At 36.8% G+C, this 14,759-nt stretch overlaps 2 protein-coding genes across 2 annotated transcripts; one reads left to right on the top strand and one right to left on the bottom strand.

Annotated features, from left to right (window-relative positions):
• Window positions 1-9,685: 9,685 nt before the first annotated feature.
• On the bottom strand, window positions 9,686-11,020 carry LOC141281959 (uncharacterized). The gene is made up of 2 exons (XM_073814108.1): window positions 10,933-11,020; window positions 9,686-10,456 (listed from the first exon to the last, which is right to left on the bottom strand). Exons 1-2 carry the CDS (start codon window positions 11,018-11,020, stop codon window positions 9,816-9,818), a joined length of 729 nt encoding a protein of 242 aa, XP_073670209.1. The 3' UTR covers window positions 9,686-9,815.
• Window positions 11,021-11,394: 374 nt separating this feature from the next.
• Window positions 11,395-13,230, top strand: LOC135768468 (E3 SUMO-protein ligase ZBED1-like). Its single transcript, XM_065277692.1, has one exon. The coding sequence runs from the start codon at window positions 11,395-11,397 to the stop codon at window positions 13,228-13,230; it is 1,836 nt and encodes a 611-aa protein (XP_065133764.1).
• Window positions 13,231-14,759: the final 1,529 nt, after the last annotated feature.

Genomic DNA, 14,759 nt, shown 5'->3' with positions numbered 1-14,759 from the left:
CGGGCTCTATTTGCGATGGTCTGCCGATTAGAACAGGAAAATGCTCCACAGTGCTCTGGCATCTTATCTGCTGCCATGCAACGAAACTAGGAGTACGACCGATTTAAGATGGCCGCCGTATTTCTCAGTCCCCAGCGGCCAATAGGGCATCTAGTCTTCTATATGATATCTATGGTACTGACAAGCCGTTTCTCAGTACGCCGAACTCGGACTTGTGTCCTTCGTAGTTCGAACTTGTAAGTTCAGACTCGGAAGAACCAGAGTCGTATAATAACAGAGTTACGAAACGCTTTGATCTCGCCGCCGCGCGGTCACGTGATTCATGTAACGTTCTACAGTTCCAAACCAAGCAGGGCTGTCAATCTGTTTGCATAGGTTTTCAGCTATTTTAGGTAAATATTAGCTTGTAATGGGAATTGATCACTATACTTACTGTGTTTATAACGTTTTTTTTTTACTAGGGAGTGATGGAAATACAGTAAATCAGTTAATAAAGATAAACAGTTTAAACTTGTGACCCAAATATAACTGTGGTTATCTATACCAACTACAGCAACACAGTTTATCTTTTATTTTTGTGGCAAAATATGGTTATATAAATGGCTATCAATCTGCTAAAAACATAATTCCTACACTTTTAATATATTAAAATCACAAAAAAGATCGCCAACGCGGTTATTTGTAACAGTGAAGCATAACAGAAACACACTAAATTCATATTTTAAATTCACATTAAATGTTAATATAATCATACATGATTTTCGAGGATACATCACTCGTATTACTTACCAAACGCAATGAAACACATAGCAGCATTGTGAAGCAGTGTGACTTTCTTATAAGGCATTTAGCTTGTCGCTGTTGCCCCCTAGTGTTACTCGTAATATATAAAAAAAGATAAGTATAAAGTAGATGGCAACCAGTAATAAAATATTAAACCATTAAATCTATATTATTCACACATTATACACAACTCATTAAAATATAAAAAATTTACTAGTTATTATTAACGATAATCATTACCTACAGCAGAGTTCATAAAATATCACTGTTGACTATATTAATGAAATGTCCGAAAATGTAAAGAGAAACGGTAATTTCATCGATTTACCAGCAGGTGCCATTGAAATGAATGGGCTTCAGTGCTGCGTTTGGAACTATGCGTCACTACCGGTCACTACATGAAACGCTGTTACTTCCGCATTCCATTCTTACAACGGACGTCTATGTGAGTGTCGTAACTCTATTATTATACGACTCTGGGAAGAACGAACTCCTGACGCGAAATGCATTCTGGGAAACTTCGCTGTCATAAGTCCACACAAGTCTCCTCTGATGCATCCTCGATAAAATGGGCGGATCAAGAACACATCCGGGGATTTTATGTGAACTTGAGCCGTTTCTCAATATGCGTTCTTGTCTGTACTTGTGTTCTTGTGGACTTGTGAAACGTCATCAGTCGCGGCCCAAGTACTGTTCCAATTCAAAGTTCGCATCAAGCCCAAGTTCACATAAAATCCCCGGATGTGTTCTTGATCCGCCCATTTTTTCGAGGATGCATCTGAGGCCCTGTCCCAAATGGCGCACTTCATGTGGACTTTCAGTCTCGTGGCCTTAAATTGCGAGTTCTCCCTTAGTCTACGAGTCCGTAGGGTGTCCCATCTGTCATTTTTACGGTTTGAAGTGTGCTCATCAGCGCCTCCTTTGCCCCCTTGATGCGGTCTTCAGCGAAGCCCGCACTGCAGCAGGCTTCGCGCACTTTGCCAACCCAGAAGTCCTTGCGAAAGGGCAATCAGACCAATCAGACGACGGAAGGGAGGAGTTCACACTGACGGGCAACTTCTCTACCTATTTCCGGTGTGATGCTCGAGTCTGTCCCAAAATACGACTCCGGTGCACCCACGTGGACTCGCATCAAGGGTCCCTAAAGTCTGGACTACGTGATGTCATCAAAGTGTGGACTCTGAGGAGGACCACAAGTCCGGAGTGTGCCATTTGGGACAGGGCGAGAGGAGACTTGTGTGGACTTATGACAGCGAAGTTTCCCAGAATGCATTTCGCGTCAGGAGTTCGTTCTTCCGAGTCTGAACTTGCAAGTTCGAACTACGAAGGACACAAGTCCGAGTTCGGCGTACTTGGTTTTGAGAAACGGCTTTGGGCTTGATGCGAACTTTGAATTGGAACAGTACTTGGGCCGCGACTGATGATGTTTCACAAGTCCACAAGAACACAAGTACAGACAAGAACGCATATTGAGAAACGGCTACAGTCTCCCCGAGCAATGGACTCTATGCACGGCGGTGCTTGACGTATTTCCGGTGAAATCTCAGGATGCTGGACTACTTCCGCCAGTCATAGAGCTCAATGATATTCAGGAACGTTGGTTGCCAAAATAATCAAAATAACACTGCAAATTTTGTTGATGGTTGTTTAATTTACATAGAAATAACTTATACTTCACATTTAATACCATAATGACATTTAAACGTATGAAAGTATATTTTTATAGACGGGAGAACCGAACTTCTAGCCACCACTGGTGTGTGTCATAGTGTTTACAGCATTAGACTCAAGCATGACAACTTCTACACTGCTACCCTGTATCTGCATTAACACTAGTTTTAGAAAGAAATTGCACTGATAACAGTGCTATTCATCTGTTGTTGATATACTTATGAATTTTGTATAATTGTTATCATCAGTACTAGCGAAGATAACATCTGTGGTTATACAAGCAAAATGTTAGAACAGTAAAAAACGTGTATTTTGCGCATTTATGCTTTATTAATAACAAATGCAAAAGACAAATAGAAAATTCATGAATAACTTCAGAGAAAAATAAAACACACACACAACAAACTAAATACACGGGGTATTAAAATAAACAAACAGCACAAGAAATAAACAAATAATGGAATAGATTTCTTAAATGGACTTTAATAGTTCTTTTTGCGTTGTTATTTATATCCTATAAAGTTCCAAGATATGACTCAAAAATATCCAAGTAAAAATGTTTTGACAATCGACGTGAATATACAAAAAAAAAAGGTATTAAACGTCACATTCAATATAAGTCCTGCTGCAGTTCGTGTTGCTTTTTCCTCATATAGCAGTGAGATTTCATTTACGTCTTTTAATTTACCTGACACTTTAAGATAACATTACAAAGACATTAATCCTGAATCATAAAAACAGCACAATGTAAGCTCTGCTAGTATGATGAACATATCATAATGATTACAGAGATAAGACGACTTGCAACCTTTCTCGAGTTTGCACATCTGGACAATTCTTCACACATCACAGGTTGTAAATTTGGGTAAATCCAGCAAACAACGAGTAAATTTAGCGATTCTGCCGTCACTCCGCTTTAAATCTCCCGTACCGGAAACTGAAGAGCAGCCTTGAGTCAAACGCGGAAGTTAAGCGTTTTTTTTTTTTTTTTTTTTTTTATTGAACAAAATTGAATAATTACAATCAACACATCAACAATTAGGAATAACATTATAAAAAAAGAACAAAAATACCAAAAGAAATAAAATAATTATAATGGCTCATATCAGATAAAAGAAAAAGTATACATTTACAAGAAGGCGAGGACATTATACAATTTAAGAGACATCACAAATTAAAAACATTGAAAAGATTAAAAGTCGTGCAAATTGTGCATGTTTTGATTGCTTTCTTGTTGAGAGAAAACAAAATTGTTTTTAAATACTGTTTAAACTCTTGCAAGAATACAACATAAATTGGTCTACAGTTAGAAAATTTGCATTTATGTATATAAAACCTACACAAATACAAAATCAGATTTATTATGAAACACACATTTGAGTCTCCTTCAAAAAATCCAAAAATAACAAATTTAGGACTCATGAAAAAACCTTTAACAAAATTATTTGAAATAAATAAACCAACATATTTCCAAAACTGCTGAGTATAATTGCACAACCAAAACATATGAAGAAGTGTTTCAGTGTCATTCTGACAAAAGGTACATTTGGTGTCGAAATTAGAGTTGAATCTTTTTCTTAGAAAATCTTTGGTAGGGTATATATTATGAAGTAATTTAAAAGAAACTTCTTTTACTTTGTTTGTAAGTAAAAATCTTTGTTGCAAGGACCATATGTTATTCCAATTTAAATTATCAAAAAGTCTATTCCAATATGAAACTGCAGAGGGAGCACAAGCAACATTTTCAATGAGTATAGCTCTTATTTTATGGTTTCTTCCTTTCTTTTCAACAAAACAAATCTTCCCGATAAGAGTGTTCACAGGCTCCGGTAATGAAATTGAACTCATAGTTAATGTGTAATTTTTGAAAAGCATGTATAAACCAGATGGTATGGCATCCATAACAATGGCAAACTTTTTAGGAGTTACTGGTATATTGTATTTCAAAAGAAATTCAGCATATCTGAACAATATGCCTTCTTTATCAAAGAGCTGCCCCACAAGATATATTCCATTATCAAACCAGTGCTTATAGAACAAAGACTTATTTTTAAATAAAATATTCCTATTGTTCCAAATATAACACCTGTGGGGGGAAAAATTATGCTTGTACATAAGATTCCAAGCCAAGAGAGCCTGTTTGTGAAAGTTAGAAAGTTTAACAGGAAGTTTTTGAATATCATAATTGCACATTAAAACAAAATGTACTCCACCCAATTGTGAAAAGACAAACTGAGGGAATATATTCCACAAACGCGGAAGGTAAGCTTGCATAGAGTCCATTCGGTCTCCCCTAGGACCCCGATTGGTACCTAGCACTAATGCCGGCTCAAAAAATTTGTCATTGCGATATCTCGTCTGCATACGCGGTCTAGCAAGCTAATTATGTTGTACAAAATAGAAGCATAACATTTTAAAAAAATAAAAGTTAACAAAAAATAATATAATAAACTAATATTCATGTTGCGTACTTTTGTGTCATCATCTGCTTTACAAAAACAATACTTTTATTTTTTGTAAATTATTAACATACCTTACGGAATATATTTTTTAACAGTAAAAGTGTAGTAATCATGGCTTATAATTATAATTTAAATGTGTGATTCAACTATGTAGTAATCATGTTTCAAGTAATTAATGAGTAAGTAATTGTATAAGTAGACAGTAAAAAGTGGAAATGGTACAGTACATAATATCTAAATAATAAAATGACACAAGCAATGTGTAGATCTCCCACCTATAGCCTCATTTATATACTACTATATGAAACATATCATTTAAAAGACATCAATTGTAATTTTAACAACGTTCTAACTACATAAATCATAACGCGATTTTGTAGGAATTGTAATAAGGCGCTAAGAAAACTACCCATGAGGAGTTTTTTCAGCCAATGGAATCACGCGGGGTCCTAAGGGAGACTGAATTGCTCGGGGGGACCGAATTGCTCATGACACCGGATAGTGATGGGAGAAACGAAGCTTTTCGAAGCTTCGAATCAATTGAACCAATTGCTTCGAAAATTGATTCAGTTTTTCGAAGCAGTTCGAAACAACACACACGCTGGCGACCCCTGCTGGTCAAAATAGTGTAAAAGCAGATCTGTCCAAACATTTTTAGATTAGAACATTGCAAGATTTTTATTAAAATATGTTAAAAATAACTATTTAACTTAATAAAGACATAGTTAAAAGTGTATTGTGTGTTTAGTTTTATTTAGGGCAAACAAATGATTAAAACTAACTACCCTTTTAATTATGCACATTTTTGTCATTTAATCTGTCTATATACAAAAAATAGACAAAATGGCAGTGTTATTAGTCAGAAGGATAAATGTTTTATGAACTTGCATAATAAAACTGACCCGAGTTCACCTAAACATATAAGACACTGGTCATGTGATCAACTCCCCCTAGTGGTGAACCATCGGATTTTCGAAACGTTTCGAAACAGTTATGACGTAATGAAGCCTCGTTTGCTAAAATCACGTGACTTGGGCCAGTTTGAAACACGCTCCGAACCACTGATTCGAAACAAAAGATTCATAAATGTTTCGAAGCCTCATGAAGCAGTGCTTCGAAAACGACCATCACTAGTTCCGGAGGACCTGTGGACCTGATATGTCTACTCTCTCCTACACTCCATAACTTCACAATTATATATTCATATATATATAATATATATATAATATATATATATATATATATATATATATATATCCTATTTTATCCAATAAAAAACTCCCTCCTTTCACCTTAAATTAATAATCCTACTATATAGCCCTGTCTCCTTCAGAAAAGTGATCAGTAGCTACTCTAAACTGCGCCCTACCATTACCACCCAGTAAGCGTTTTAAAGTGAGCTCCCTCAAGTCAATACTCATTTTGTCTCTTTGTTCTAGATATCTCTGACACACTATTAATACATGCTCTACTGATCCCTTTATTAGGCCTGCTAATAAAATATTATCTGGGGGCCCCAGAAGTGCACAGGCCCTTAGAATCATCCTAACCCCCCTCCCTTAGTGGCACCCTTGTGCATAATTTCTGCACAGATATTTAAAAAGGTGAATATGGAGGTAATTTAGCAAAGATTTGCATGCGCATGATAAAATTTGTAAGAATGTACTTGACCTTGCAAGAGTAAAATAAATTTGCATGGTTTACATTTGTAAAGGTGTAAATCAAGTTGCAAGCATAAGAAAACAAGTTTTGCAACATTATACTGTTAATCATAAGTGTAATGTCTTGAAAAACTGAAACTCCATATTTACGCTAAATAAGTATGAACTTTATGCATCTGACCTCAGTTTTTCCGCACTTACACTTTTGGCACGTTTTTTTGCGCTGAAATATGCCAAAAGCATTGCAAGGAGTAGCGGAGTGGCAATCGGGAAAGTCAGGACTTTTCCCGGTGGGCCGCGAAGGCCGGTCTGATAATAGTTATATTATAGAAACAACGTAGCGGCCTAATGTGTGGCCGCTTCTCGCTGGTAAAACTGTGCAGCCTCTCTGCTCAAAACAGTACATAAAAGTGCTCAACCTGTTCAGCAGGTCCAATAGGATTTTCAAAAATATAGGAAGAACAGTGAGCGGCCCTACCCCAAATGGCTGTCGGCCTTTTATGTAAAAAGCCGCCAAACACCTGTTTATTGCAGTAGGCTACGTATGCGGTCGGATCCGTTAAGTACCCGTTGTGCTATCACACATACTCCGGAAAAGCTCATAAACAAAATAATAAAGCATCCTTGTGTTCCACAAAACAATATATTATTTGATAGTAAGTGTGGATTAAGGAGGTCTAAAATCTCTAGCCTGGTGGTCAGGACATGAATGAATAAAATCAGCAGATTTCCAAAGGTTTATTTATCTACACATACATTAAAAATAAAAATTAGAAGGGCAACTTTGCAGTATACCACATTATATATTTCCAACTATGTGATTTCCATATTATATTCGTAATTATTCAATGGCAATAAACCTACTCAACATGGCAATAATTATCTTCACAACATTATTATTTCTCAAAACTTTGACAAAAATTATTTTCAGAGGAACTGTATTCTTACAGTTATTCAAAGATGTACACATTATTCCGCATATGACTTGAATATTAGATGAGAGTATTCATATAGCGACAATGAACGTTTTATATGGCATAAAATATCCACACAAAACTGACATAACATCATAATGAAATTAATAAACAGACAGGGAAGCATGATTGACATGTAAATTGTATTATAAATACCGGAAAAACAGCAATATTACTGAAATAAACTCTGAGGTAAATGCGTTAAACACGCTGTTAACCGCACTAACAAGTCTAAATGAGCAATAAAAGTGGAAAAAAACAACATTATTAGCTCTCAAAACTTTATATGACAAAAATTTTATTTAAAGGAAATATTCTTACAGTTATGTAAAGATGCAGACATTATTCCATATATTATTTCCTGTTTATGAGCAAATACGTCTCTGGCCTCGCTCTTATGTAATAGCTGACAGGTGGGCAGACCCCATCTTTCAAACAGGTATTATTTTATATAGTTACTCATTTAGCAAAATTTGCCATGATTTTATTATTTTGAAAAAGTTTTTTTTTTGGCAGATTGATTACGATTTGTATTTCCATAGTTTTACTACAAATACCACGATTATGGTTTTTTTTACCACCGAGGGTGGTGGTCTACCTACGAAATTTTCCGGTAGAGTTTTTGGGTTCCACTCCGCCCCTGCTGCACATTATCTTTTAAAAACAGTTTCTGTGCATGCTCAGCACGTTGATAATGCATGATGTCACTCGCTGCGTACAGCAAAGAATTACTGAAACATTACTCGAGAGAGCTTTTAGAGAGATGCGATGGTTCCTAAATGTTTTAATCATCTCGCAGTAATTTTTTGTCAGACCGGGCCCACTGTCACCGATACATTATCTTACATTTTATTCAGTGTCGAAAAGATACCCAATACAAGTATTAAATCGGTGCATCCCTAACTATGACCGCCGTCCTATGCAGCCGCCTAACTATGCCTCTTTGTTAAGACTGCCTCTGCATACTGAGAATTCTCTGACTTTTTAAGGATAATGTAATTAAATTACAGTAACTAATTGCTTACCCAACACTGACCAGGCAATACATGTAGTATTAATTTGTGAGTTCAATCTCAAGATTACTTCATTGGTCCCCAAGGAAATCACCTTCATTGCTGTATGAATCCGTTTATTTGTGATTTTAACTTAACTGTTACCAAACCAAGCTAAAATAGAATCTTGAATAAAACTGACAACAATGAGGAACGACACAGCTGTGACAATTGGTTTAAATAATTTTTGTAAATCTGAAACATTCATTGACTCACTTATACATTTTTGCAATGAGGACGCTGATTGAGAGTCCATTTGTGGTTGTTTATTAAAGGAAGTTGAGAGCCACAGTAATGAACAAACAGACAGAAGATCTTATTACTGGAAGAATGGTCAAACAGCCATAACACACGTGGCCAGTATGAATGTGCCACTGGCGCATCCATGGAAGCAAAGCAATGAATGTGCGCTTCATCCACGCTTTAAACACGCCATTTATGGAGTGAATTTTGTGCCATAATTAAACAAACAAATCCAGTATTTTGCAAACAAACTCTATCTGTTTTGCAAAGGGAAAACTTGACTCACAAACAAACAGAAGCAGTATCGGCTCCAAATATCTGCTCAAGAAAATCTGCAGCCTGTATCGGACATTGGTTAAGGCTGATAAAACAAAAATAGGTCTCGGCATCGGCACTAAAAAATCCATATCTGTCGATCCCTATTTCTCTCTAGTATGAATCCTTACATGTATGTTAAGGTGAGTTTTTGTTCTGAAACTCTTTCCACAGTGATGACATGTGAACGGTTTCTCTCCAGTGTGAACTGTCATGTGTGCCTTAAGAGCCCCTTCACTCGTGAAACCCTTTTCACACTGATAGCATATGTAAGGTTTCTCTCCAGTGTGTTTTCTCATGTGAATCTCAAGTCTACTTTTATAAGTGAAACTCTTTTCACACTGAAGACATGCGTGAGGTTTCTTTTCACTGTGAGTTATCATGTGTTCCTTAAGAGTGCCTTTTATACTAAAACACTTTCCACACTGAAGACATGCGTGAGGTTTCTCTCCTGTGTGAATTTTCATGTGTGCTCTAGGGTTGTTTTTAGAACTGAAACATTTTTTACACTCATGGCATGTAAACGGTTTCTCTCCAGTGTGAATTCTTGAGTGGTCCTTGAGTTTACTTTTAGCTCTGAAACTCTTTCCACACAGATGACACGTGTAAGTTTTCTCTCTAGTATGAGACCTCATGTGTATCTTAAGTTCACTTCTATTTGGAAAAACTCTTGTCACAATGGTGGCACGCCTGTAGCTTTTCCCCACTGTGAGTTTTCATGTGCCGGTTAAAGTTCGATTTAAAGATGAAACTCTTTCCACACTGTTGACATGTGAAAGGTTTCTCCTCACTGTGAGTTTTCATGTGCTGGCTAAGATTTGATTTAAAGATGAAACTATTTCCACATTGTTGACAAGTGTAAGGTTTCTCTCCAGTGTGAGACCTCATGTGTATCTTAAGGTAACCTGCAGTTGTAAAACTCTTTTCACAGTGATGGCACACATGTGGTTTTTCTCCAGTGTGAATCTTCATGTGTGCTGTAAGGTTAGCTTTTGTTTTAAAACTCTTTCCACAGTGTTGACATGTGAAAGGTTTCTCCTCACTGTGAGCTTTCATGTGCCGGTTAAGGTTTGATTTAAAGGTGAAACTCTTTCCACACAGTTGACATGTTAAAGGTTTCTCCTCACTGTAAGTCCTCTTGTGATCTGCAGGGCGTTCATCTTCACTGAAACTATTTTCACACTTTATGTCTTCTGTCTTCAGAGTTTCTTTCTTTGAAACATTATGGTTTATTTTTACAATCTGATGTTTCTCATCCACTTCAGCTTGACTCTCCTCTTTCACTTCCATCATATCTAAAATGAAGACAGTAAATAGTTCATATTGATAAACCAGAGTGACAAAACACATTTGAGATGTCATGTAGCCATGTTATTTTAATGTGAAGTACATTATGTCATTTCTATTGTCAATTTCTGCTCTTGTAGTTTAACTCTTGTGCTGTGTTCAAAACCCTTTAACACTTCTGGTGTTTCAATATCACCAAATATTGGTTTCTATCTTTTTGTCAACTTGTTTTCTTTCAGTTAGGACTGGTTATATTACTAGTATTATTCATAGGCAGTGTTGGGCAGTAACGCATTACTAAGTAACACATTATTGTTTTTTATAATTTAACTCGTTATAACTTTGAAAATAGTATTTGAGTATAGTTACATGCCTATTAAACCTATTAAAGGTGCAGAAAGTTATCATCTCATGGATTTTAGTTTAGTTCATGTTTCTCAATGTTTTTATGATTATTCCTTAACCATCAAAAATAGACACCAACCTATTTGTTCCTCAGTATCTTCATTCTGTATTCTGCAAGGTTGTGGATCTGTCATCTTCTCAAGCTCCTCTTTCACCAGCATCAACATTATGTCATGAAGATTTCAGTTGTCACACATGGAGTGATTTCTCTGTGTGTTTGACTCCAGCATTTATTGGTGGATTGTAGGGCTGTCACTTTTCGTTCGAAAATCGATCGCACAATCGATCGGACCAACCAAAAAAACTTTCGAAAACGAAAATAGGGAATCGAGTTTAACAAAATATTTACACTATTAATTTTAAAAGAATTAAACCAATAAAAATAAAGATGTAACAAAATTCACAAACAAGCAGAAAAAGGAAATAAAAAATTCCGAAAGTGCAGGACGTGTTGCGAAAGCTAGACAGAAAATAGCAATTTAACGCGCCTATCAATCACGTTTCAGTCGCTGCATCCAAGTTAGTGTTTTTTGCAAAGAAAATGGAGGACAACGGCAATAAATCTGTGGAAAACGAGAGACGAGTGATAACCCCGAATAACTTGAGGAGTTCGATATGGAAGCACTTTGGGTTTTGGACTGAAAATAAAAATATGAAGAAGGACAAAGTGGTATGCAAACTGTGCGATCGTGAGTTTCCATATCACAGCAGCACTACATCTATGAGGGGGCATATGCAGCTTCATCATCCAGATGAATATAAAGACCTAGAGCGGGAAGAGCCACCTGCTAAACAGCCAAAACTGACTAACTTTTTCCCCCCGTCTGCACCTCTAAATGCTGCACGGAAAGAGGCTATAAACTCGAAGCTCGCAAAGTTCATTTGTAGAGACATGAGGCCAATTAGCATTGTGGAGGGTGAAGGTTTCATTGATTTTGTTCGTGAACTTGAGCCGAGATACATTATACCTAGCCGAACCACCGTAACAAAGAACATTGCGAAAATATATGACACTACTCGTGAAAACATGCGTCAGATTTTAAGTGGCAAAAACGTTGCTCTGACTACCGACGGATGGAGTTCCCTCGCTACAGAGGCATACATCACAGTGACAGCACACGTCATTTCAGAAACTTGGGAATTCCACGATTTTGTACTGCAAACGAAGCAGCTGAGAGGTAGCCATACAGCTGAGAATGTTGCAGAGTGCATCACGGGCATATTAAGGGATTTCGCAATACAGCCTGATTCAGTTGTTGCATTCACTACTGATAATGCACTTAATTATGTTAATGCTGTGGAGCAGCACCTAGGTGCAGTTAATATACCGTGTCTGGCCCACACAATCAACTTGGCTGTACGCAAAGGGTTAGATGTCAGAGCCATAGACACAACTCTAGCAAGGCTAAGAAAAACTGCCTCTCATTTTCACAGATCCACTACCGACAGCAGTCTCCTTGAGGATAAGCAGCGTCTGCTTGGTCTAAAGCCAGATAAACTAATCAATGATTGTGTGACAAGATGGAACTCTACCTACGATATGATTTGTAGGGCATCTGAGCAACAAGCAGCCGTGGCAGCCGTGATTTTTGACAAAAAAATGTCTAATCTAGAACTGACCACAAGTGAGTGGCGCCTGGTTGAACAGGTGCAAGAGACACTTAAACCTTTCAAAGTCGCCACCCAAGCATTGTCCACATCCAAATACCCCACATCCTCAGCTGTACTGCCTTTGCAACATATTCTTTTGTCTCAAGTTCAAAAAATCAGTTCAGAGTCAGACGAGAGGTCTTGCTTGAGGGAAATGGCATCTAAAATCGAGGCAGATTTGAGCAAATGCTATGACCCCAAAAAGGAAGCGGCATTTATGCTTTTGAATAAAGCTTCTTACCTGGATCCTAGGTTTCATCGTTTAATCCATATAACGGAGGAAAAGAGGCAACAGGTGCGCGCAAACATTAGAGAGGAATTGTCACTGCAGTCTGACAATGACGAACCCGTGGAGGCGGAGCCATGCAGCTCGGGTTCAAGCACGGGAAAGACGGCCTTAACAGCAATGGGGGATCTGTTTGGAGACGTTTACTCAAGGGGCTACGAAAGACCTAATGACGTCGAAAGCGACCTCTTACAGGAGATGATGCGTTATGAAAAGGAGCCACCATTGCCAGCTGACAGCGATCCGCTTTTGTGGTGGAAGATTGGCAGTACTAAATACCCCCACCTTGCGCAGCTAGCAATGAAGTACCTGAGTGTACCTGGGACATCAGTGCGGTCAGAGCGGGTTTTCTCAACAGCTGGACATATAGTTAATAAAAAACGATCTGCTCTGGACCCCGAAAATGTCGACCGACTTGTTTTCCTGTCCAATAATTTATAATGGGCCTTCGCGCATTTCATTATGCCTGCATAGTTCCACGGTTGTGTCGGTTATGTTCAATAAAAAACTCACATGGCCTGTTCTTAACTTGAAGTAAGCGCATTTCATTATGCCTGCATAGTTCCGCGGTTGTGTCAGTTACGTTCAATAAAAAACACACATGGCCTTTTCTTAAATTGAAGTAAGTCCATTTAAAGTTTTATTTTTCAACTGTTGTTTGAAATTGATTGAATCGTTATTTAAAATAATTTTGGAGATTTGTAAGTTGCCTAAATCATAAATGCAGCCGGGTTGAAGTCTGCAGTAATGTTTTTCATTTATGTTTTTCATTTATGTTATGGTAGCAGTCCACTCTGCATATATATATTTTTTAGAGAATGTTGCACTCCTGTTGCTGTTTGTTTATCTGCACGAATCTACATGCAAATAAATAAGAAATTTTGCTGACTTGTGCGTTGCAGTGCTCTCTTTACATTCGTCCGTTATTTGGCATTGAAAATGAAACGTCTTTTTTAGACATGGAAAATCGATTTTACAATCGATTCAATGAACACTTATGTCATAACAATCGAAAATGATTTTTTTACAAAAGTGACAGCCCTAGTGGATTGTTGTAGGAGGAGCTTCACTGAAGGTCTCAATCACTTTCACTCTATGGGTGTGAACTAGAGATGAAAGAAGAGACATTAAAACATTTAATGTCAGTAAAACATTCACCATCTGTTTCAGACTTTTTAATGTTTCACTTCTTTAGTTTTATTTACAACAGATAATGGGTTTATTTCTTACTTTAACCCTCATGTTACGCTAAGATTGGCTGTTATGTTATGGGGGGGGGGGCGAATCACTTTTTTCTCACGCATTAATTACAGATCTGAATCTATGTTTCTGAATCTATGAACTTTTTAGTTCTCATTACCGAAACATGAGTTTGTAAAAGCATATATTTAATGTAATATCATGTTGCGGTAATGATAATTTTTGATAATGATAATCAAAAAAAAAGTAAATAATTCTAAAGGAAATATTTTTAAATCCTCTAAAAAGAATGATTATAGTAAGTTCAATAAGTTCAATAAGAAGAAATCTTATACGTGCAAAAAATTGATGGATTCTTCAATGGATTTTTAATAATGATGCTGGACACCTTCTAAATCTGGATTTGTGAGAATCACCCATATATTATCTAAATTACTGACAAAATCATTGACAAAAATCTTTTTAAAAAATGTATATGAGACTGCTATAAATAGATAAGAGGGGAAATGAGACTTATAAAGTTATAAAGATAACCTATTGAATTGACTGTTAGCGTTTGACTAACTAATGCTAACATTAAAAGGAAGCAGATGCAGAAAAATGCCATAACTTATGGTAACTCTTTGTTTTTATAATATCAATTACATTACTTCATTTATTGTTACTAATAAAATTAATGTCTATATGATCAGAATATGATGTTAGAAGCTTTTGATTGATGTAAAAACAGAGACTAATGTTAGGCAGCTATGTGCGTTAAAGTGAAATTT

The sequence above is a fragment of the Paramisgurnus dabryanus genome, chromosome 3 (assembly GCF_030506205.2).
Source record: "Paramisgurnus dabryanus chromosome 3, PD_genome_1.1, whole genome shotgun sequence".
Lineage (NCBI taxonomy): Eukaryota > Metazoa > Chordata > Actinopteri > Cypriniformes > Cobitidae > Paramisgurnus > Paramisgurnus dabryanus.
The sequence above is the reverse complement of the archived record's forward strand: the minus strand, read 5'-3'. Positions and strand labels throughout refer to the sequence as shown.

Excerpts from the sequence above, each read along its gene's own strand:
- LOC141281959 (XM_073814108.1), bottom strand. The coding sequence starts at position 11,020 with ATGTTGATGCTGGTGAAAGAGGAGCTTGAGAAGATGACAGATCCACAA. Across the intron at positions 10,457-10,932 it reads AGATACTGAGGAACAAATAG|ATATGATGGAAGTGAAAGAG; the intron begins GTTGGTGTCTAT and ends TCTTCATTTTAG.
- LOC135768468 (XM_065277692.1), top strand. The coding sequence starts at position 11,395 with ATGGAGGACAACGGCAATAAATCTGTGGAAAACGAGAGACGAGTGATA.